The sequence below is a fragment of the Ammospiza nelsoni genome, chromosome Z (genome assembly GCF_027579445.1).
Source record: "Ammospiza nelsoni isolate bAmmNel1 chromosome Z, bAmmNel1.pri, whole genome shotgun sequence".
NCBI lineage: Eukaryota > Metazoa > Chordata > Aves > Passeriformes > Passerellidae > Ammospiza > Ammospiza nelsoni.
The window spans coordinates 87,261,263-87,286,960 of record NC_080669.1 but is presented as its reverse complement, the minus strand read 5'-3'; the positions used below and the strand labels follow the sequence as shown (position 1 = coordinate 87,286,960).

At 41.9% G+C, this 25,698-nt stretch overlaps 1 protein-coding gene across 2 annotated transcripts in view; it reads left to right on the top strand.

The window, feature by feature from the left end:
• The window catches only part of DYM (dymeclin), a 210,015-nt gene that overhangs the window by 152,755 nt on the left and 31,562 nt on the right, over positions 1–25,698 (top strand). For both annotated transcript variants that reach the window (XM_059492245.1, XM_059492246.1), the window contains 2 exons: positions 12,670–12,852; positions 22,615–22,728. In XM_059492245.1, the coding sequence (XP_059348228.1) occupies positions 12,670–12,852; positions 22,615–22,728 (297 nt within the window). The remainder of the gene's footprint in view (positions 1–12,669; positions 12,853–22,614; positions 22,729–25,698) is intronic.

Below are 25,698 nucleotides of genomic sequence, written 5' to 3'. Positions count from 1 at the left end.
CAGAGAAATAAGATGCTTACTCAATGCAGCCAAAAAAAGTTATCTGAACAAATAATGACAAGTTTTCCCATTCCAGTACTAATCTTCTAGATTTTGATAAATTGAGTCAATAGGAAGAGTCATGTTACATTCGCATGGGAAAAAACTTTGTGGAATTATTCTGATACGTAAAATTATTTTTCTGTAGTACATTAGCCATCTTAACGTGTGATAAGTTAATTAAAGTTTGTTAGAAAGCAGTGTAAATTATAGGTAACCAGTTATAGTCACAAACAGGATTTTGGTGAGGAAGAGTTGAGGGACTCTGGGATGGATGTACAACAAACCCAGGTGCTTCACTGTCTTTCAGCAGTAATCTCTCATCTTGTCCCTGTCTGTCACTGCTGAGCTTTATGAACCAGGCTATACAAAATTAACTTTGGTCCCAAAATAGACAAGGCTTCATAAATATTTCAGGAAATTTTATTTAGTTGGATAATGCAGTTTTTACATATTTCCATCAAGAGCATTTTGCCTCAAAATTTGAGAAAATACCATCTGTTGCTCATAGTTCATTTTGGAACAAGTGCCTCTGTACATAGACTTCTGCAATTATTTTCTGTGAGTTTTGGGTTTTCCACATCTCAGTTAAAGGTTTGTTTTTTTGGCATTCAGGCTGCAGCTGCTCTGTGCTTCCAGAACATTTAGCAGCACAGTGGTCAGCAACTTCTGTGTTTATCAGAACTGATGCAGTGTCTTTGTGACCAAATGTATTTCAAAAATAAGATGGAATGTAGTAAAAAGAAATTTAATCTAAAAGATCCCCATTTATTTGGTTTGTTTGCTGTCAGCCCTCAGAAGGCTCTTTCTCATCTCCTTACAATTTCCATTTTATTCAGCTCAAGAGAGCAGTTCTTGAAATTTGTTCATGGAGGTTTTTTGGGCCCAGGTTAATATAATAAATGATACTTTTACTGGCAGTGACTAGTTTTGAAGAATTGGAAAGGTAAGAGGAAAACAAAACCACTTTCTTATATTTTCTAATCTTGGAAGAACTTATCTCCCTTATACTGAAAACCACTTCAAAGCTCAATAGTGTGATTATTCTGATAGGTTTCACATATCTTTGTTAAGCTATTCCCTTTAATTTTCAAAATATTTAACACCACTGAAAGAATGAATATAGCACGTGTGCTGAGTAGTGTCATAAAGAATTACTTCTTCAACCATGCTGCTATCTTTTAATGTATCATAAGAAATAAAAGCATTTTCCATGATTTATGTTCAGCGCTGGTGTGAGATGATGGCTGTAAAGCAGCTTATTCCTGCTCACAGGAGTTTGGGAATCTTGTGCCATAACCTCTTGTCAGCTGTCTGCTACCTGGGACCTGACATTTTGTATCATGCACTGCTGCTGTTTACTACTGAACCATGGTATAAACTTTCATGTGTGCACACTGTAACCTTCTACACGAACAGCAACAGGTTAAATCTACCTTTTTTGTAATTACTGTTTTTAGACATGCCTAATATTGTCAAGAGGTGTTTTTTTCTGTTTTGTGGTGCTTTTCTATTGTCTTACCCATCCCAGTGTCCCTTTGCCGTGATTTTTGGTGTTTGAGCAGAGCAGGAGTCTTGCTCTGTGGCAGCAGGGGCAGGGTGTGGCCTTGGCAGTAACACCATTCCCTTGCCTCCTTGATATTCCCCAAATTGTAATGATGGATATGTCTGCTCTGTGAACCCCTTCTGGCTTTCTTATTCCTCCCACAGAAATTTCAATAGCAATTTTCACCCCAAGGGCAGGAATACAGAATCTTTTGGCTACTGGGTAGAGAGAAGCATTGACTTTTCGCACTGACATCCTGTGCATCATCAGGACTGGAAAATCTTCTGCTTGGATAGTATGGAAATTATGGAAACTCCATTCAGTCTCTGTATTGAGGACTTAGATTACACAGTCTTGTGTGTGAAGTTTTTTCTCTTAGATAGGGTCAGAATTATTCAGATTGGTACTTTCAGTGGGAGAGAACAGTTCCAAGGCGTTGATGGTTTTCCTGTGTCATAGCAGAGATGCTGAACCACAGGATCTGATCAGTGAGGAACCATACGAGAACTTAGGAATTCAGATTCTGTGAAGTTGACAGCTTTAGTCAGGGATCAGTGTATATTCAGCTTGTTTTGGTACCTTCTCAATTAAAATTGCTTAGAACACTGAAGGTTGGTCTGCAAGACCATACAACTGTAGCATCTATTTGCTTTGGAAAAGCCCTCTCAAGTCTGGGTTGGAAAAGTCATTGAGTCATTCCCCCAGCCTGCCAAGGCTACCACTGGCCCAAGTCCCCAAGCGCCACATCCACATGGCTTTTAGATCCCTCCAGGGGTGGGGACTCCACTCTGGGCAGCTGTGCCAGGGCTGGACAGCCCTTTTATGAAAGAAATTTTCCCTACGGTTGAACCTGAACTTCCAGCAGCACAGCCTGAGGCCATTCCCTCTGCTCCTGTCCCTGTTCCCTGGAGCACAGCCCGACCCCCCCGGCTGTCCCCTCCTGTCAGGAGCTGTGCAGAGCCACAAGGGCCCCCCTGAGCCTCCTTTGCTCCAGGCTCAGCCCCTGCCCAGCTCCCTCAGCCTCTCCTGGGGCTCCAGCCCCTTCCCGGCTCCGTTCCCTGCCCTGGACACGCTCCAGCCCCTCGGTGTCTCTCTTGTGCTGAGGGCCCAGAGCTGACACCAGGATTGGTGTAATCTGTAATTACTGAGTGATTTTCTCGAGTGACAGCAGGTGGTTCACTGGAAACATGCTAATAGTTGTATATGTACTTCTGCAGACAGTGTTACAGTTATTACTGCTAAACATAATATGAAGGATGAAGAAAATATTTGATAATATAGTCAGGGATTATGCTGGGGTGAGGGTACTGGCGGATTAATTACTTCCTGCAACTGTAGTGTATTGTATATAGTAAAGTTTGGGAGGTGGGAAGGAAAAACATTAAGAAAATTGTTGGGTTTTAACTGCTAATTGGTGGGGTTTTTCTGGCCATTTGCAAGATGTGATGTTTTGCCATCTTATTCTTCTTCATGATAGAAATATGGGTTTCTGTATTTCAATTAACATCACATAGGATAAAAAGAATAAGAGCCCATTCGAAAGAAACATTAAAATATGGTAAGAGTGCTTAAATCTGGAGTTAACTATGAAGTCAAACACAAAACTGAATGCCTGTATTAGCAACTGTATCTTCATAGTAAATTGTTAAATTTGCTCCTTTTTGGAGAACCACTCACTTGCTTCAAAGGGACTCATCAGAAATCATCTCTAAGATGCACATTAAGATCTACAGATTTCAGTAGGTACTATTTACATTGCTATTAATACTACTGTTGGGTTTAATGCATAAATTGGAAACTTTGTCTTATATGAGACCTGCATTGCTCCTGATGGGATCCCACAAAGTAGAAAAGTACTTTTTACAAGAGCATGGAGTGACAGGACAAGGGGAAATACCTTCCACTGCCAGAGGGCAGGCACAGATTTTGGCACATTGGGAATTAGGAATTGCTGGCTGGGAGGGTGGGCAGGCCCTGGCCCAGGGTGCCCAGAGCAGCTGTGGCTGCCCCTGGATCCCTGGCAGTGCCCCAGGCCAGGCTGGATGGGGCTGGGAGCAGCCTGGGACAGTGGGAGGTGTCCCTGCCCATGGCAGGGGGGGTGGAGCAAGGTGGTCTCTCTCCCTCCCAGCCCAAACCGTCCTGTGATGGTTATCATTCCATGATAATTGTCAAGGTTTCAGTTCTTGCAGCACTTACTGCTGTGTATCTTCTCCAAACAGTTTTGCTGGTGACATTTTGCAGCTAAGCTGAATGTGTAGGGCTGAAATCAGAAACTTTTTCACTTGAGGAATGTCTTTAAAGTCCTCGAACTCTCCTCAGGGTAGATTGGTTCTCTTAATTAAAGCCTGTATCAGGATGATCTATTTTACCTTTGTATGGTGGAGTTGGGGTTGCATATGGGACTTGTTCTTTCTTGTTCTGCCAGTCAAACTAAACAAAATCTTCCCATACCTCTAGGGAATACTGCTAAGTTTCGTAGAGAAATGGAGAAATCTTCATTTCCTTTCAACAGCAACAAAACCTCATTAGTATTTCAAGCATGGTATGACTAAATAAAAATTCACAGTTTTAATTTTAATGTTGTCATCTTTTAGTAGCAGTTGCTTCCCAGGTTTTGTGCGATCTTAGACAATGATTGGGTTCAGTTTTACTAAATACTGTTTGCATTCTGTTGTCATTGTTGCATGTGGTTTGGGAATAGTGTCTTTGAGTGTTAGAGTTCCCAGCTGGTGACTTCCAGGTATTTTGGCTGTTGTGGTGGATCCCCTTATGCTGAAGCTTCTTGGGGGCTTAGACCAGCCTCTGAAGCTTGACCCTGGGTAGATGTCTTCCAGAGTAATTTGCCTTTTCTAAGCTAGTTCGGTGAAAATCAGGTTATTTGATTTGATTTGCTGATCTAGTGTAAGGTGTCCCTGCCAATAAACCTTCCAAACCAAACCATTTTGGGTTTCTGTGACTCTGGAAATTGCAAAATCCTCAGTAAACAGGTAAAAAGGACACAGGGCTGTGAGACTGCGGCATCACCAAGAATCAGTAAAGCACTGAAGGAATCTGGGCAGTTTTATAGTAGTTTTTGATTGATTCTGGAGCCTGACTTTGAAGGAAGTGGAGGATAAGTTAAAATATTTCAAAGTGAAGTGGTTTAGGATTGGAATTTCAAACACAGGAAGGGCATGGATGGAAGAAGAGATGAAAGTGATGGGGTGAGCAGGAGATGAGCAGTGGGTTAGCTGTAGGTCAGCTGGATAATAAACACAGTATGGTGAAGTCATGTAAGAAGTACCAATGAAGCAGCTGCACCTTCCCTGGGTTATATTTGTGTCCTCAGAAACGGCTGAGTATTTCCTGGGCCAGTGCAGGCTGGGAAAGCAGGGTTTTGGAGCAGGAAAGCAGTTGGGCTTGCTGCCTTGGCAGGTGTCCTGTGGTGTGTTTTCCTTTGGAGCAGACTGCTCCTGGGCCTGTTCCTCTGGGGCAGGACACACACTATGGCATTTCCTCCTTGTCGTGGGCTGTGGTGGGTGTTGGCATTGGGATATGGGCTGGAAACGCTGTGTTCCTTGTGGGAAGTGTGCTCCCACACAGGCTGGCTCAGCTTGCCAGTTGCTTGGGAAGGAGAGGAGGAATGTCAGGATGGACAGTTTATTTAGCCAAGTGTCTGGCAACAAACAGCTCTGCTGTGTGACAGCAGTGCTTTCATTTCTAAGCAGTGATCAGAGATGGCAGGGTTAATACTTGAGGTTATAATCACCATAGGCCCTGCATTTTTTCACGTAGTACCTACTTTACCAAAAGTTCTCTAAGCTTGACATAGAACAGCCAAAGAGTATTGCTAGTAAAAGAGATAAAGATAAGATTCTGGTCACCAAAGGCTTGGCTTTGAAGTTGCTTTGCTCACTGAGGGTAAGAACAGCTTTCTTGTGAGCCTCCTTCATTCCTCTCTGTTCTTCCACTCCTTTGGCAGAGCAAGTTTATTTTGTTGAAGGTTTTATTTTCTGCTGAAAGTGCAGGAAATTCAGACAGCTCTCTTGGAAGCTCCCCAAAGCTAATACAAACAAGATACATATGCTTCTCTTAAACTAACTAAAAATAAAGTAAATTATTTGAAAATATTTAACTATAGATATTCCTCAGAAAAGAGAAAGGGAAATTTATATAATTACAATTGTGGATGCTGATAAATTATGTTATCAAGGTGAAATTCCCTGTAGCATGTATTGTCTATTCTTCACAAAAGATTGAGGGGCACCACCCTGAAATCTGGAATAGCTTCATTACAGGCAGAAGTAGTAACTACTGCATGTCCAAAAGCATAATTCATTGAAGTATTCTTTAGTATGTACAAAGCCAGATGAAAAGAAAAAGTAATGTAAAATGAACTGAAACTGTCTGTTCAGCTCTATTGTGTGTGGCTGCAGCTTATGGATATGAAACAATTTACCAAATTTTTCCTGTTGGTTTCTCCCTGGTAGAAAAAAATCACAGAAGTTGTCTGTTTGGGGTTAATTTTGCATTCTTAGTCCTTTTGATATCTGTTAATTGTGCAGGGTATGTATGGTTTTCTTTTTTTTCATTGCTGACAAAATTGCCTTTATAGTCATATCTGCGTCATGAAGGAAGTAGTTGTTTATGACTATAATTTTTTATAATTTATGTTCACAAATTGTTGAATCTCACTGAAAATACTACAGATGAAGAGCTATAGTGAGTCATCACAGACAGGGGCTTAGCATGGAGAACAGCCATAATTACAGTTGCTTGTGCAGCCTCCACCCTCACCTTTTCTCTATTCCTACATCTATATGAAGCCTTCAGCCTCAGCTCTGAAGATGATGGGTGGTCCCGCAATGTGGATGCAGCAACACAGACATGGTGCAGACCTTCCTGACATTCCAGGGCCTCCAGGGGCTCCAGGAGAGCTGCACAGCCCCTGGGGACAAGGCAGGCAGGGACAGCACCCAGGCAATGGCTCCCACTGCCAGAGGGCAGGCACAGATTTTGGCACATTGGGAATTAGGAATTGCTGGCTGGGAGGGTGGGCAGGCCCTGGCCCAGGGTGCCCAGAGCAGCTGTGGCTGCCCCTGGATCCCTGGCAGTGCCCCAGGCCAGGCTGGATGGGGCTGGGAGCAGCCTGGGACAGTGGGAGGTGTCCCTGCCATGGCAGGGGATGGAACAAGATGGCTTTTAAGGTTCCTCCCAACCCAAACCATCCTGGGATTTTCTGAGTTGCAAAGAGAGGCAAAGGGAGCTGATGTCCTTAAGGGGTCACTCAGACCTAGCAGGGAGAGTGGTGAGTCCGAGATGGTTTTCCTTCTGTGAATTGTGGAGTTCCTGGGAAGGAAGCTGTTACATCATGTCCAGCTGTTTTAAGTAGCTGCTTCACAGCTTTTGCACACTGTGTGCACTCCTGGCTCCGCTGGAGAGGGACCAGCAGTGTTGGTCAGAATGAGCTAAAGCCACCAAGCTTTGACACAAAGCAGCTTGCACTTTTGAAAATTCAAATGTCAAAGCATTTTATTACTGGCAGCGAGTTCCCACTCACTAAAAGCCATTCATTGTCATAAGCAGTTAAGTTTAGAAGTGTGTTAGGACATGTTTTTTTTTGTCAGCTTGCATTTCCTTCAAGTATTTCTTTTGCAATTACATGTGACATTTCCACTTTATTTCATCAGGTTTCTTTGAATTAAGACTTCAGCACAATATGTTGTCTTGTTGTTTTCTTTTACCCTATTTACATTGTGCAGTTGTAGCATACTCCCTTACCAATCCCTGCTCAGGTTTTGCTTTTTTTTAGGCAGATAAGCTTCTTCCTGCTTATTTTGCTAACTATATAATTAGCAGTTATTTAGCTGGAAGTATAATTTGGCTGGAAAATTGCTGTGATGTGAATGCACAGTGAGAAATGAGGCTTTTTTTAGTACACACAAGTGACCTGGGTGTCTGCACCCATTGTCATATGGTGCATAACTCCATTCACATGGATCTTGCCACAAAGGAAAAGTTGCTCTGTTAGATCTCCAATTTTTAAACAAGTTTAAAAGTAGACTTCTTTAGGCTTACAATTATTCATTGCTTTAGATTGGGGTTTACTGTATATCCAGGTAAAGGGGAGGAAAACCAGATCATTGCATTTAAGTGAATTTCAGCTTGCTATAAAGAAATATATGATCATATCTATAATATATAGTCTGAAGCTTGTAATTGTCATGTGGACATTATATGATACTTAAGTTTGTTCACTAATGCTTCTTAGAATCATGGACTAGAATCCCTGAATGGTTTGGGTTGGAAGGGACCTTAGAGCTGATCTTGTTCGTCCCCTGCCATGGGCAGGAACACCTTCCACTATCCCAGGGTCCCCATCCAACCTGGCCTTGGACACATCCATGGATGGAGCAACCACAGCTGCTCTGGAAACCTGTGCCAGCTGTGACTGAGTGTGCTGCATATCTTCCTGGGTTAGTGATCAAAAATGCAAAATATCTTGAAGAAATCTGTCACCATGCATGCTGTGCAATACCCTGGGGACCACACTGAAAAAGGGCAGTGCTTGCCTTCCAGTCAAAAAATGGGCTAATCAAGGAGCTAATTTCATCATGGAAGAGAAACACATTTCCACCTTTGCTTATTGATGCCATTTCATAGCATCACAAGGCACCAAAATTCTGATTTTTCAACCAGCTATTATTTTCTATATAAATTAACTTTGGAGGAAAGAAAACAGAAAGCTGAATAATTTTGCCTCTGTTTATATTAGACAGTACAAATCATGAGGGATGGTTATGCAACACTAAGCTGAATTACACAAGACATGCCTCCCTTTATCTCCTCAGAACTGGTAACATTTAGAGGGTGGAGATTTGCATTCATTCATGATAGAACTTTTAAAATCAGTTTTTTATGGTCACAATAATTAAAATAAATTCAATGTCAAATTGAATTAAAAGGATGAGCACTCAGAATGTTCCGTTATGGGAACCAGGAGATGGGGCACCATAAATTAAAGAGGCGTTATGTGACATTGAGTTTTTGCATCCTCTGTTGACAGTGATTTGTTTTTTGATGGATAAATATGTCTGTAAGGAACTAACTGTGAGCAAATGCCTGGGGTTTCATGGTTAGGCTGCTTGACTTCTCTTGATATTTAAAAGCCATAGACTTTCCAAGTGGTTTTACACATCAGGATGTAAGTATTTAATTCTGTGGAAATGTTTGCCCAGGAGGATACCATGTTAATTATTAACTGTATTGCAGTGAAGAAAGCAACAATATTCCAGGATGGTCATATCCAGGAACATCCAGCTCTGCCTATCATTTGCCTTGGCTTTGAACTTTTGTGTGTTCCTTGATAGTGTTTATCAAACTCAAATTGTTTTTCCCCAGATAATGTTCTCATTCATCATGTTTTCCCCCGCATCCTCTCAGCTTATTTCCATCCTCTTTTTTCTGGCACGATTACTTGTTTTTTCCTTTTACCAAAAGACTACCCAGATGTGTACCTGGGCATGTATGTAAAAGACATGGCTGTCTTTTAGCTGTCACAGGTTGGTTTATCCCTTGTGCATCTAGAACATGACCAAACATCTGTCTTTTTGCTTTAAAAGTTAGAATCTTTGCAAAAAAGCACCACATTTAATTTCTCTCCTGAGAAAGGACATTAAGTGACTACCTAGAATTACCCACAGTAATGCAAAAGCTGTGCCTACATTCCCATCCCCTTTGCAGGCATGATTTCAGTCTCACAGAGTTGGTACTGAGCTTTTAGCTTCCACTTTTCTTTTTAATTATGGTTATAATTATTTCTATGGGAATAAGCAAAAAAATAGGTGGGGGAGGAGTGGTATACATTGATATTGACAGAGGCATTATCTAAGCCCTGCTTTGTAAAGGAATATTGTAGTAATTTTAAACGTGAGTGCCACACTGAATTTGTCAATTGTAAGCAATAGGAAACTTTTAACTCCTCTTCTTTAAATGTACTGTTCAATAGATTGAAGCATGTCTACATTTCACAAATCAATATTTGACTTTTATTTTCATATAACAGCTAATCCAGTAAAAAAATGGTCTTACAAGGATTTAAGCATCCTCTCTGCTGAGGATGATGTGTTAGTCTGTGCCTTGGCCACACACATTCAGCATTTCAGCTGTGTTCAGCTGCTCTGAAAGTAATACACAAGGTGATAAACTGCAACAACAAAATGTTAATATAACTTTATTTATACCTGTCTTAATGCTATGTCTGGATGCAGTGGGTCTGTAGCTTGATACTGATGATACAGAGCAACAAAACCACATGGCATTTTATCAGCATTTCTCCACTTTCTTATCCAAATGCTGTCCTTGGATTTATGCTTGTTTTTTCCTTTGTTTTGAAAACTTTTAAACCCTTAGGAATGATTCAATCTCTAATTATAGGAGCAGACAGTTATGATGTATGTGCAATACAGGGATTCAGTGCCACTTCTCTGTCTTTTATGGACATAGTTCTTCTTATAAATTCTTTCTCATGTAGTCAGTTGTGAGTAAAAATCTTCACTATATCTCCTATTTTTCTTCTTGGGGGTTCCCAGATTCTGCACCTGCAATGTAGCAGCTGAAATACAGATGGTTGATTCTGTCCATTAGCTCTTAAACATGTTAAATTTAGTTACTGTGTAATAACCGCTGAACCTTTTCATTGTTTGAAGCCTGTCATTAGCAGAGTCTCCACCCTATTGGAAGACGGTTAGCAATGCTTTCTTTTTCAATTAGCTGTATGCCTGGGGTTTAATCTGAACACACCTTTTATTAAAAAAAACATTTAGTTTTTGAAAAGTGGTTGTGTGGTTTGTTACCTTTCTGTAACTGGACAGATCTCACTTGATTTGGAATCATAATATTTCTGTGAAAGTCATCTATTCTGTATTTTAGGATAGTGTCTCGGTCACTAGCTCACCCCGCTGCATTGGGGGCAGAAGTATGCCAGTGCTCAGAGTTTTTAAAAGTATACCATAACACAGCATATTCTGCAGTAAATCTGATAGGCAAGCACTATTCCCCAGGTGAGTTAGGTCTGGATTTTTCTTCAGATGCCAGCTGAAGCAGTTATTTCTATTTTTGTCTAATATTTTCCATTACATACCCTTGACAACACCTGCCTGGGATGCTGTTTCATAGCACAATAGCTAGGTAACTACAGGCAGAGAATCCACCTGCATTTTGAAAGTAAAGATTATTTCTGTCATAGAAGAATGTGATCCCATTGACAGCAATCAGCTTTGTAAGGGTTTCTGCCGTCATTGTTAGCTACACTACAATGCTAATTTAGGTGGCAAAGTCATTAAAAATAGGAGATACTTACATTCAGAAAAAAATCTGCAACCTTCACTATCAGGTATCATTGCTAAAGAAGGAATTTTACTGGAATGCATGCACAAGATATTCCTCTTCAAACAAGAGCTCCAAAAAACTTCCACTTAAATCTCCCTTGTACATGTAGAAGACAAGGGCTGGGGATAACCAGACTGTAGTGTGGGAATAATGATTGGATCTCACTTCTCCATGGTCCTCAGTGTCACAAAAGAAATGGAGCAGCAGTTTACGGGCATGGTGCTGCCTTCTACGGGGCCATCTAGAAGAGGGATTTGGGACAAGGGACAGAAAGATTGGACAAGAGGGAAAGGCTTCCCACTGCCAGAGGGCAGGTACAGATGCGATATTAGAAAGGAATCCTTGTTGTGAGGGTGGGGGTCCCTGGCACAGGTTTCGAAGTGAAGCTGTGGTGGAACTGGCTGAGCTTTAAAGTTCCTTCCAGCCCAAACCATTCTGGGATTCTGTGAGCTACACTTCTAGGAAGAAATGCACCTTGCTTCCCATTGAAATCAGCCAGAGCAAAGTGGTAGCAAAGAATTTTGCTCTTTTTGAGTCTAAACAGGATAATGAAAATTCCTGTATTCTCTTCTGTCTTAGAGAGAGCATACATCTGCCACATGACAATTCCTACAGTGCTGCTTAATAGTAGAAAATAACTGTGTGCAGATTGAATGACAGCCCAAGAAAATGCTCTAAGTACTGCCTTTTTGTGAAGAATTTAAGTGCGTTATGATAACTCAGAAAGTGAACTTCGTGGGCAGTCAGCAAAAGGAAGTATCAGCAGTTTCATTGTTCATACCCAGCAGAAAAGCTCAAGATGGTTTAGTATGGTTCTCATTCTTGCCAGACATGTAAAGTCTCACAGTACAGTTTTTGATGTGATGGAGACAACCTAAATGATACAAACAAGGTAGAAGAGTCCTTTTCTTACCCTATTCCAAGGTAGGACAGACAATTCTGCAGTCAGAATAACTGTATTGGAGATATCCTGATGTGGAGCTCAAGGAGGGAAATCCAGGCAGGTGGCAGGAGTTCACATGCCAGCTTGTTCAGCTTAGGAGGTTTGAGTTGTCAAATGCACTGACAAAATGAAAAGCTCTACAAGTTAATCTTAGTGTGAAAGCTTAGTGCACTACAAAAGGAGATTCCTTTTTTTCATTTGTTGCAAGTGTTCTTCAATGCCAAAAAAAAATTTTAAAAAAGAGTCAAAGAGGAAAAGTCTGGTAACAGTGACAGATGTTGAAGTTGCAGTGATGTTTGATACAGTCAGTTTTTCTTCTCCTGCCTTTGCTTTTTCACCCACTGCTTTTTATTTCTGTTACTTTTACTCCCTTTTCCCTATCCCTCCTTCCTGCATAGGGGCTCAACAGAAAATGTAATAAATTAATTATATGCTGAAGTGCTTTTACTTAGAATAGGAAGGGTTGAAAAGACTGTGTTCACTTAACCCTTATGAATCTGACTGATTACAATATGGTAATGCTTTATGTCATGGCTCCTGTTGGGAGAATCAAGCTATGAGGCTGAGTACTAGTATGATGCATTTCAATTAAAATTTTGATGATTACTGGAGAAAACAGATTCCTTTCCAGACACATGGATGCCAGATTTGCTCACCATAGAAACATTACCAGCTAATAGCTTTATTGGTAATGATTACCTTTGCACTGCCTTTATTACTCAATATTTTACAATGGAAGAGGGCACACTGACCTTCCACTCCTTTCTTAAAGGCACAAGACCTGAATGTGATTGAGGAAGTGATCCGGATGATGCTGGAGATCATCAACTCCTGCCTGACCAACTCCCTCCATCACAACCCCAACCTGGTGTACGCTCTTCTCTACAAGCGCGATCTGTTCGAGCAGTTTCGGACTCACCCCTCCTTCCAGGACATCATGCAAAATATAGACCTGGTGAGTGGTACCTGACTTCAGAGATGGTTACACTTGGTTATCTGAGCTCTTCTTACTCTTGAGAGGTGGAAAATATTTATCGTTTTTTACCAGTTTGTTTTAAAATGTTGAATTTTTCTTGTCTGTTTTTTGGGCCTGCACACGCCTTCTGGGCAGCGTAGAAACACAGGGTGGTTTGGGTTGGAAGGGACCTTAAAGGTCATTTAGTTCCAACCTTTTAATTTCTTTAACAGCCCTATCCCACATCTTTAACTCAGGAGAATCAGAAGGATTTTGAGATGCCTCTGGTAAGGAATTCCCAAACTGTGACACATCTTTCACCCCCCCAAAGGGAGAACAATGTCAGCTTCTCTTGACTGCCCCTTGTTAGAAACCTGCCTTTCAGGGGAGCAAAAGCTAATTTTCATCATCAAACAGTCTTTTTTCTTTTCTCTTACTCCTCTCACCAGCCTATTAATGATTATGGGGAATTAATTTTAAATAACTGAAGAGCAGACATTCAGCTGTCTTATTTCCTGTCTGAATGTGTGTTGTTTCCACCTGCCAAGTGTTTTCTTCAAAGCAGCCTTCCTCTTGCACAGGGAAACATTTTAGAAGAAAACAGAAGAAAATAGGTATGGATAAGAAGTTGTTACTAGTGTGACTCTGTGGAGCTTGACTTTGGGAAACAATTATTAATTATTTCTGCATCTGAGAGTAGTTTTAAGGTTCATATGGAGAGCCTGAGCTTCTGCTAGAAAAATTCAAAGCGTTACAAATTTTTCCCTGTCTTCTAGTCAATATTTGCAGAGCTGAGCAATGTTTGAAGCCACACTATGACCACTGGGTGCAAAATACTGGAAGGGAGGGCTGAGCAGGGTACTAAGTCTCTGAATGCAGTGAATAACATATTATTGTGCCTCATAATCAAGAGGTTTTGGTTTGATGTGCTTTTAATTACAGGAGATTGACAGATATCTGATTGCCCATAAAGGAAAATAATTTAAAATGTTAAACTGAAATCCTGCTCTGTACCTATTCCTTCCTCTTCTGTTCTCTCTTCACATTTGCTGGTCATGCAAGAGTTTGGGGAGTGGAGAACTTGAGGCTCAAAACTCTCCAAACTTTCAGCAGCTGCAGACTACAGGCAGCATGATACTGTCTGGATGATTAGAACAAGATGTCTTCAAGTTGTGTAAAGAGGATATGGTGCACTGAAGATAACAGTTGTCTACATTCCTGACTGAGATAGGGACCTTCTCTGGTTACTTGCCCACATCCAGGATAACTGATGGTGGCCAGATCCTTCTGCTTGCAGCCCTGTGCCTCCCACAGACAGCAGCACGTCCTTTCCTTTGTAACAGTTAAATGTAGGTTTTCCTCAACAATTTAAACAATTCCTCCCCAAAACTATTTAATATTGGGTTACAGCATAATGCCAGTTACATTCAGAAACTATTTAAAGCTTTCCAAGGGAGCATGTTGAATTTTTAAATAGCTCCTTTGTTAGAGAAGCGAGGACGTCAAAAAAAGAAATTTTTAAAATTTTTTTTTTTAAATGTACCTGTCACCATCTGGCAAGTGGTAAGAGCTGTCAGGCTTGTAGATCTGAATAAAAGATGAGATTCATCTGACTCCTTGTCTACCCTGTCACGTCCTGCACTTCATAAACAGTACTGGCAGCACCATACAGAACCAGTCTTTTTCATGTGAGCTACAGCCAGAATGTTCTAACTGGTCTTGCTGTCCCTTGAAACAGTGGCAAATCATATCAGTTTTACTGTACACATTGCAGGGAGCTTGTCTGGGAGCCACATGGGCAGGATCTGAGAAGAACCAAAATGAGTTTCTGTTTCCAAGAGCTTACCAGGCTTTTCTCTGCAGTGGTGGAGCTGGGAGCTCCATCCTCACAGCTGTATGGGACTCCATGGATGTCTGAAATGTAGCTGTGCTCTGAAAGGAGTCAGAAAAAAGTCTTAAAAGATTTGGCTCAATAAACTTCTAAAGTGTATGTTGCTGAAAGCTGGGAGGATGTACTCATGGGGAGGGTCTCCGTGTTCATGACATGCTCTTATATTCTTATTTCAGCATCCATCCCAGCCTGTTTTCAGATAGAATAGTGAGCTGGCCAGGCTTTTCCTGTGACCAGGGCTGGTTATTCAGAAGACGATGGACCCACCAACTTCCAGTATATTGGGGAGCTGTGTTGGCCTTCAGGCTGTTGTGATCAAAGAAATTTTGTGGCCCAAATTGTGTAGATTGTAGATAGAAATGGTAAATGTTGAGACTTTTGGTAATGCAAGAGTGGTCAAGAAAAATTACCTTTCTGAAGCTCCCCAAGTGTGTGCGCAGGGGCTCTGCTGCATCCTGGCTCTCTCTCTTGGTACTTTCTCTGGTCATAAACAGCAAAGTATGTTTGGATTATCTGTACCCATGCTGCTGTGGAACCAGGAGTGTAATTTTTGATAATGGCAAGGGGCAATGGCTTCCCACTGCCAAAGGGCAGGGACAGATGGGATATTGGGAAGGAATTCTTGGCTGGGAGGGTGGGCAGGCCCTGGCACAAGGCGCCCAGAGCAGCTGTGGCTGCCCCTGGATCCCTGGAAGTGTTCCAGGCCAGGCTGGATGGGGCTTACAGTTCAACTGGTCTAGGAGAAGGTGCATTGGGATTGTACTAGATGGCCTTTGAAGGTTCCTTCCAGCCCACACCATTCTGGAATTCTATGATTCCAATCATCAGATAGCTCTAGAGATTCCCGTGAGCAGTAGGTGCCTGTTATGCACTGTGTCACTCTGACATCCCTCTGTTCCAGCAAATTCTGCCCACCAGCTGATGAAAGATTCTCTGACTGTAAACTGTAGTCCGGATTTGCATTTCATAGAGAAATACTAACAGACAGTGTGATAATGTTTAATGCGTCAGAAATCAGATGAAAATACAGAGCATGTAAAGTCTGTAATGAGTTTTGGACACCAGAACAGTTGCCAGTTTGCCTTGTCAAGAATCCATAAAATAGATATGACATGTAAAGACTTAAATGCTTATTATTTTTACTCAGTTGGACATAATGTACTCATCAACCAAAAGGAAGCATGGAAGAGGTGAAAAGGCTAAAAATTTGAAGAAGAATTAATTGGAGAGTGTACTGGGGTGTAATAATGAGTAGTTGATGGTGCAAATAGAAAAAGGCATCTGCTGCAATTCTGTGTGTGTATACAAGCAAAGAATAACACAGAGATGTCCTCTAAGCCAAATCATGCTGGTTGCTTCTTAGCTGGATTACTCTGGGTTCAGAATCTCAGAACCATTTAGGTTGAAAAAAATTTTCAACACCATCGAGTCCAACCATTCCCCAGCACTGCCCCGGCCACCACTGTCCCATGTCCCCAATGCCACAGCTATACAGCTTTTAAACTCTCCCCAGACTGGGGATTCCACCACTGCCCTGGGCAGCTGCTCCAGAGCTGGACAAGCCTTTCCATGGAGGAATTTTCCTCAATATCCAACCTGAGCCTCCTTTGCTCCAGGCTCAGCCCCTGCCCAGCTCCCTCAGCCTCTCCTGGGGCTCCAGCCCCTTCCCAGCTCCGTTCCCTGCCCTGGACACGCTCCAGCCCCTCGGTGTCTCTCTTGTGCTGAGGGCCCAGAGCTGTCCCCAGCACTGGAGCTGCCTCAGCAGGGCCGGCACAGGGACAGGCCCTGCGCTGGGGCTGTGTCACAGCCAGGCTGGGACAGCCCAGGGGCCATTGCCCACCTGGGCACACCTGTGCTCATGCTCAGCTGGCACCATGAAGGAAATTCCAGGTAGAAATAAGAGTGTAGAAAACAGAACCTCTGAAGGTGCTGATTTGCTAAAGTGATGTGGTATTTTTCAAATAAAATGCTGCTTTGAAGGGAAGTGGAATAATCTCTTTGACATACTTGTGGGTTCACAGGTCATAAGGAAAGACTTTTCCAAGGTTAGCAATAATGAAGCACTGTGTTAGGTTTTCAGGGAACTGAGCATTGGAGACCTCTGGGGTTTGGCACCATGGCCCTGGGGCAGAGCACAGACCGGCACAGGCACAGGTAGATGTGGGCATACCTCTGCAGCCCCACCAGGGCTCACATCAGAGCAGGAATTGCCCGGGTTACCGTCAGTACAGACCTGGCCACATTAGCTTTGGGCTGTTTCTCAGGATTTGGACCATTCATTTTACTCTGGAGATACACATAATGTCTGTGTGCTTCATTACTGAGGCAAAAATAGGTGAACGTATAAGGGTTATCAGTATAGTGGCCACTTTTTATTGAAAACTACTTATTTGCCTCCGTGTTTTTATAAATAATCTAAAAATCACCATTGCCAGTTGATTGGGAACATATGGGAACCATTAATGCTGTACAGAAGAAACTGAAATCAAAATACCTTCTGCTTCCTATTACTTTACCTTTTATTTTAGAAAGCCATTTTAGTAAGAGATAGTGCATCTTGCTTATCTAAAATGGGATATTCCTCTTCTGAATCATGAACAAAGAGGAATGCTATGGTTCCTCTTCTGGCCTTGTGCAGAAATATTTCATCTGGGAGCTGTCTATATGCCTCCGCTTCAGAGGTGGTCTGTAATTTGGTCAGCCGCTTCAGATATGTCAGGAATTTGGTGGAGACTCTTCACTTATCATTCCTAAAGATGTGTTTGGTTCATGGCCACGGCGAGAACTCCTTGGCTTTCACTGCTCTCATATTTCCTACAAGCGAGCAACTGATACCAGGTGGTGGAACAGGCCTAACTAGGAGCTGCTAGAATTTTGTTTGCAAAATACTCTGATAGACATCAAGAGGTTGGGAGCAATGGCTTAGTGATGCAAAGGATTCAATTGATGCAATTTCCTACAAGGAATTTAATTCTTCAAAGACATTTCCCTACTAGATTTTAAAATCAGTCAAGTTGTCTTCACTCTGGCATAGCAACCCCTGTTGTAAGACCTTCAGGACTTAAAAACTAAGTTTTTATAGCTTTCCTTAAAATTCGAAAAACCTTGATCCTGCTGATTACCAGAGCCTGGCTACATACTCTAAGGTTTTGGTGGGTTTGGGTTGGGGTTTTGTTGGTTGTTGTTTGTTTGCTTTGGGGGGCTCTTTTTGCCTGATTTTTTTTCCTCACTCCTACACTCTAGGAGTGGAGAGCAGAATACCTGGAAAAGCTCATGTGTCCTTGAACATGCTCCTCATTTCAAGGTGGTTCTGAAAAATACAGTACTTCAGGTTTGCTGATTAACCTCCTGTGTTTCTCCTGCTATTGAATCACATGAAGCTGTTTCACCCCTTCTTAAATCAGCAAGGGTTGGCTTTGCCTCTCATTGGCTCCAGCTATGACTACTGGATACCAAATGTAGCTGTGATTTATGTTTCCCTATGGAAGCTACTTAGTTGAAGTGCTAATCCTGTGGTACTTTACAGTGAGAGGTTTGTTTTCTTCTTTTCTTCTTCATTTGGTGTGCCATTAATACACCATATTACTCTCCCAGTGGTGAACGTGGCTGGAAATAAAATTCTCAAAGTGTTTCTTTCAATCACTTTCAAAGGGAAATAAAATTGACAAAAACAGGTACAAAACTTCCTCATTTTTTTGCCAAGTGATTTTTTCTTGTGTCTTTCAGAACTGACCTTTGCAGTTGCAGGCAGAGGAGGCAGCAACGTGTTGTACTGTTATTTTTATCTGCAGGAGAAGGAGAGTAGTTGTCATGTTGATTAGGCAGCCGCACTGCCTGGGCTGCCGCAGGCCTCACAGCACTTCAGCATCTGCTGATAGAATCCAAGTGGAGAAAACATTTTGCCCTTGATAGCTCTGCTGTTGGCATGCTGTAAAGGGAAGTATTTTGTTACTTCAGCCTTGCAGCCCAATTGAAAACAATAGTTGGGTGAAAATAACAGACACTGTGGTTGTTCTCTCACAATCTCAAAAATAATCTCCAAAACCTAAAATATTGCCTTTAAATGAAAAATGTTTCTGAATCATTCTGATCTTGTAGTACTTTTAATCTCTGGCTGTGCCTTGTAAGTTTACCGTTTAGAAAACAAAAGGAGAAAGTATGAGTTCCTCATGGAAAATTGATCTCTAGGAAGAAGTTCTCACTGCAGGGGTAGTGAGGCCCTGGCACAGGTTTCCCAGAGCAGCTGTGGCTGTCCCTGGGTCCTTGAAAGTGCCCAAGGCCAGGTTGGATGGGGCTGGGAGCATCCTGGGATAGAGGAAGGTGTCCCTGCCCATGGCAGGGATATCCACTGGATGATCTTTAAGGCCCCTTCCCAGCCAAAGCATTCCATGAGTCTATGATTAATACCAGTTTTGGGAATCACTGTAGAAAACTACATAGTTTTCATATAGAAGTATTAATTGTATTTTAATAGAAACCCTGGCAAGGCCTGAGCTGGAGGTGGCCAAACCAGGTCCCCTGTGCCCATTGTAGCACAGGTCTGGGTACCTTAGGATAGACCAAGGTACAACCAGGATTATACTCTGCACCGGGCAAGGCTCTCCATGCCTTTTATCTGGACAGGCATCAGATATTCCTGATGAGGGGTTGTCTGATCCTGGATTAGATGTGCCTTTTAATCTCTGCTAATATGGAAGCCAGACTGGAGAGAGAGCTCTTAGAATGGGTTATGTTGCTTCAAGGAGAGGCCTTTCAGTGCTCAGCATGACTAGGAAGAGAGTAATTCACAGCAACTTGTGGAGTTCCTTCTTACTCTTCTTTGCAGTTCTTTCTTAGACCAATTGCCCAAGTAATTAAGAAGAAAATTAATTTTCAGGGTACCAGGAAAACATAATCTCTCAGCCTTGTTTATTTGCTGTAAGATTTGGGGTTTTTCTATTCATACAGTCATATGCTCAGCTGGTTTTAAAACATGTACTAAAACCTGAAACTCTTTTAATACTCTTCACCCAGCTTATTTTTCTGGTTAATTTTACTTTCAATGGGACAAGGAGTGGAAATCTGTTAATTTTCATTTTTATTTTAAATTCACCTCTGTTACTTAAGTGTAGAAGATAATTAAAGCTCTTTCAAGGCAAAAGGCTACTCTTCCTTATTATGATGTTGTGCTTTTATTTTTTTATATCAGACTAGATTAGTAGGAAAAGTGTTAGACCCTCTGCTGTATCGGTGGGAGCTTGGGCATGAGTGACGTAATACTGGATGTTTTTTGGTTTTATTTCTGATCTGGAGCTAATAAGAAAATGCCTTCTTTAGATTTTCCTCTGTATAATTAATCATTAATTTTTCTTTTTGTTTTTCTGTTTCCTTACTTCATTGGGATACTTATGGGTACCTCACTGTCTCACTGGGGTATTGTGCTCTCAGGGTCCAAAAGGGAGGTAGTTCATTTCTATTTTGTTTGAAGTACTAAGGCAAATAACTGCTAGAGATAAGTACCATTATTAAAGTAGGCATTTTTAATTTTAGTCATCAACTACACATCAAAAATAGCCATTCTGAGTTCTCTAAAATGCTGACATAGCCTGAAAATACTGGAAGCTTGTCTTGCTTTTATTCTTTTGAAATATAACCCGAAGAAGATTAGTACCTTTACCACAAAAACATAAGTCTTTCAAAAACATGTTAAGATTGGAGGGTTTGACTTCCCAAAATAGGAAACGTCAGAATTCAGGGAGTATCTGTGAGCTTCATTCAGTTTTTTTACATGTTTGCATTATGATAGTATTTTATCCTTTTGGTTAAAAGCTAAATATTAAGTTCTGCTTTTGTTGTGGTTTAGCAGAACTTGAGCTAACAGGGCAGTGCCACTGGGAAGGATTCTCTGCAGGAGCCTGCCCTTGGCGAGGATGGGTTTCACCAGTGATTACTGACAACAGAGGAGTGTTGAATGCAGGAAGATGTTTTTTTCTTTCAAAGTCTGTGGGCAACTTGCTTGTTCCTCTGTGAGCCGTGTCTCCTCCACCAGCAATTTGTTCCAAACTCTGTGCCAAAACCGTGTCAGCCTCACTCTGAGGTCCTCACGCTCTTTGCACAAGCTCTTTCTTGCTGTTTTACTCTGTAGTTTCTGGTCCCTCCCTCCAGCTCCTTTGCTTATGAACTCAGCACATCTTCCTACTCCCTTTTTCTAAGGATCAGAGATCACAGTGCTCCACCAGGTCCTTATCTCTAAGAATGTAAAAGCCTACCTGCAGCATCTGCCAGAGGCAGTGAAATTCTCCCTTTCTGCTCAAGTATGGAGATAATCGTAGGGACAGCACAGAAGATTAAACCTGAATTTTCTCTTGACTGGTTTGTGTACTTCTGTTGTTAGAAACAAAATAAAACAGAGAGAAAAACCAAACCAAACACCACAAGCCCATGACAACCCCAAAAAGCAACTTCCAGCAACTTTAGTCTGCCTCTGCCTCATTCACTTGGTGCAAGAGTTTCTAGAGATCCCAGCAAATCTTCCAGCTCAAAACAAGGGCTGGGCTTTCTGTGGGGGAAGTCACAAACAGGAACAACAAATTTGAATCTCACAGTAATCAAGCCATCAGCTGTCTTTGTTTTATGAACAGCAGCTGAGCTGGGAGGCATAATTAGGGTAATGGTTTCTGGCTCCAGCTGTGTCTCACTACAGAACAAAGAGAGCTCAGCAGAGATTTTGTAGTATAATACACTTTTCCCCACTTCTGCTTGGGAGAATTATCGAAGATTACTCGATGGACTGGGACTGTGACTCAGATACAAGTGAACATCAGTATTTTTCCACAGAGGGTGTTGAAAGCTCACAGGATTTTGCAGAACCTGCCATCAGCATTGTGCTTGCCTCCAGCCCAGGGGTAGCCAGGTGCTCTGGTGTAGACAGGCTTTACCAAGTACCTCTTGGTATTTTTATAATTCTTCCAGAGGATTCTAAGTAGGTGTTGAAATTTTTCCCCAGACCTTTTTTGTGTTTTTGAGTCCTGGATCCCTTGTGTGACTAAGGAGTTTCCCTGGGATAAGGTATGGGGTTTGCAAAGTATATTCTGTTTGGATGAAAGGAGCTATAGAAATGGAAGTTTTCTGATGTCCCACATGGATAACTGCCAGTGGGATGTCTGCTTCTGCTGTGACCCACTGAGCTTGAAGAGGGATAAAAGTTAAAGCCTGACCTGACTAAGTTTTAGCTAACAAGGACCAGCTGGGTCACAGAAAAGGAGGTGGGAAGGGAAATACGGGGAAAATTAGCTTGGCTTTACTAGGGGGATGTCTGGAAGATGACAGGGAATTTGCAGGATTCCTTAGGCCTAGAATCCGGGATGTGGAAGGTATGTGTGGCACTTGGGGTGGATACTGGGTGGAAGAGGAGTTTGGTGGACTCTTTCTCATTATCCACTTGCTGTGGCTTTGAGTGCTACACAGTTCCCAGGAAATGTAGTCTCTCATATTGAGATACTTAACAGTGTAACAATAATGGTTTCACTTTAATACCTCACAACGTAGCTCACAGCATAGAAAGACTGGAAGAACTCAAAAGCCTGATGGGCAGAATGGACAGAAAGAAATATATGCATATGTCAGTGCACAGTACTTGAAAATGTAAATTTATTAATTCAGCTGTGTGTGTTATATTGTAAAATCATCTGTCTGTTTAAAAATGACTGCAAGAGGAAGCTGAGAGTTGTGCTAATTTGACATTAACAAAGTCTCCCTGGCTGTGACACAGGCAATAATGTGATTATTCTTCAAGAAGTGCAGCGCTGCCAAAAAAGAAGATGACAGCTTTGTGTACAAATTGATCCAAAGATCTCTTCTATTTATTTATGTGCTGTGATGTTTCATTCCAGGTGATCAGCTTTTTCAGCTCCCGATTAGAGCAAGCTGGAGCTGAGCTGTCAGTGGAGCGAGTTCTGGAAATCATCAAGCAAGGAGCTGTTGCTTTGCCCAAAGACAGGCTAAGAGTAAGTGCTCAAGACCTCATCACTTAAAGTATACTGTTCCTATCAATTACACATATATGCCCTTTATATCTGTAACTTCAAAAAATCATCTCTCCTCTCAGTAGTGACTGATAAGTGATTACACTGTCGATTGCCATATGTGTATGTTTTCATTTAAATTCCTAATTTCTGCTAAGTGTTTGGGTGAGTTTTTGTGATTAGTTATTAAATTGAAGTGTGTGGAGGAATTAAAATTTGCTGAAGCTAAGGTTTTCTTCAATGTATCCTGAAGATGCAGGCTCCTCTCTCCATCTGTTGTTTAGTTATACTGTAACCAAACACTGGTAATTCTCTCTTTTGATTAATTTATTTTTCTGTCTCTAGTGTTATTTTTCTGTTTCTAGTGTTCTCATGCACCTTTGTCTTGTACTATGTTAAATGCTATAAAGATAAATTTGGAGGGCTTTAGTTAAGAATTACCCAACCTAGGGAAAATCAGTTCAGGACTTGTAAGTCTGGTCAACATGATGATGAGCTTTCTGTATAATCCTGAGCAGTCCCCTCCATTCCTTTCTGAGAACCTCTCAAATCTCTTGAGGGATTTACCAACTTGACAGGTTTTGTGAGGCTAAAATCCATTAATGGCTGTGTGATGTTTAAATACTGCAATAAAGAAATCTGTGTAAGTGGGTAAGTAAGCAAATGGGAGCTGTGTGTGTTTTTTAAACACGATGAATCTTGTTTCTCTGTTATGCCAAGTGTATTTTAAATACTGTCTGTTTTCTGCAGAACTATTTTTGTTGCTACTCTGTGATAAGAGAGTGAGAGCACTATTTCTTTTGCGGTAACTTTAGTAAAATATCCTCTGATAAGGCACACTGAGTCTGTACAGCCAGTGGCAATGGCTGGTAATTTATTTATATGCTGGTAATTTTAAAACACCCAGTGGGAATTTTCTGGCTGGCTGCGTATACTAATGTCTTTCCTGCAGTTCCCCGTGTCCCTGAGATGGCACATCTTCAGTCACTCAGGCTGAATTCCTTCAGGAGAGGTCGGTCTAGAGTCCAAGTCCTGAGCCACAGTACAGGAATAGCCTGAGTAACACCAGAGCAGTTGTTGGGTCCAAACCCAGCCCTTCAGGTTGTCCTTTCTGTGTGGTGATGTGTGAATGCAGAGGAACACTGGAATTTCGGCGGTTTCTATGACAACTTGTTCTGATGTGCAGGTAATTAAAAGCTCTTATGTTGAGGCTACACTCTTCTTGACACAAAGCCATCACCAAATCAACTCACTGCTTAGGAAAAAATGAAGGTTTTCTCAGTTGCTGAGTATGCCACATTGACTGATATGTCGGGCCACAATTTACAGAAATGCTGTTTCTGGAGTGAAATCCCATCAAGTTTCAATTTTCTGCACTAACGATATACAGTATTCAAAATTATATGTTTATATTGCCACTTAAAGTTACAAACCAGCAGGTTTTGGTGTGTGCCAAGCTCTGTAAGTCCTCACCAAACAGTCAAGTACTTCTAGTTTTAAGGATGCTTAGTGTTGCTTGAAGGACTTCCCTTTCCTCTGGAGCACTTGAGTTTTGGGACAGACTTACAAAGGGAAGCCAGCCTGGCACATGAGTCTTCTATACTGACCATTTACACCTACTGAGTTTTGTCTTTTTGTTTTTCTTTGGTTTCCTTTTTTTTTTTTTCTTTTTTTTTTCCCAATTTTTTCCCTTTTTTGTTTTTTCTTTTTCTTTTCTTTCTTTTTTAATGCTTTTGCTGAGCAGCAGTTTAGCCAGAGCAGGTTACTTTTCCATGTAGAAAAGGTGACATTGATCTTGGGATGGGATGTTTGTATATATATATAGGTAGGTATGTATGTATGTATTGTCATGCATCAATTTGTACATACAAATAACATCCTTCCTTTGCAGAGGTAGTGATGAGGAGCAGCACATGTTTCCCTCCTATAGGAATGGCCTTGTGAGTCTTTGTGCCCTCTGTCCATGTGCCTCTCTCCTGGGAGTCTCCCTGTTCCTCAGGTCTTCCCACTTAAGTCTGAGGTTTTCAGGGGAAGCTATTCTAAAGCTCAACAAACTCATATTAAGATCAGACTGAAGATATAGTTACACAATAGCTCTGGCAACTCAGAGGCACTTCAGCGGCTAAGTAAAGGAGAAAGCTTTAATCCTTATGTCTTTAATGACACTCTCTGGGCAAGTCTGGATGGGTGGGAGCTGCCCTACCCACTCTGGCTTTGATGGCACCTTTCAGGAAGTTGTGCAGAGCCACAAGGGCCCCCTGAGCCTCCTTTGCTCCAGGCTCAGCCCCTGCCCAGCTCCCTCAGCCTCTCCTGGGGCTCCAGCCCCTTCCCAGCTCCGTTCCCTGCCCTGGACACGCTCCAGCCCCTCGGTGTCTCTCTTGTGCTGAGGGCCCAGAGCTGTCCCCAGCCAGTTTGGACAATGTCTGGAGGAATTAGGAATCTGTTGCATCTATGTTGACACAACCTACACGTAACTCCAATGCGCAAAGCTGTGGAGTTCAATCCCAAGAATATGTCTATATGTGTGTGTCAACTTTGCAGTTAATTGCTAACTAATTTTCAAGCCATCCTTGCCTTTTGCCACTGCATTCTGAAGTGCTGTAAAGTACAAGAGACCCCGCAGAGATATTATTCCTGCCTCCTAGAAATAACCATCTTCAGCTGAAGCACTCTGGGGGAGGCACTTGAAACATGGATGTGATTTGGAAAATGAGGGCTGAGGCAGAGCTTTTACTCAGTCACTTCCCTGCAGCTCAGACAATGATGATTTTTTCTCGTGTGTACCAAATGTATGCACGGATGTTTTCAAGTGAATGTTTCCAAGTTGCTTATCTTGGCCTTTGTCGAGGAAGTGAGCATTCAAGAGGTGCTACATGTATTCAGGTTCTGAGTCTGTTGCTGAGCCCGTAGTTCAAACATGAATCAACGTCAACTAAAAATAACAGCACTTAG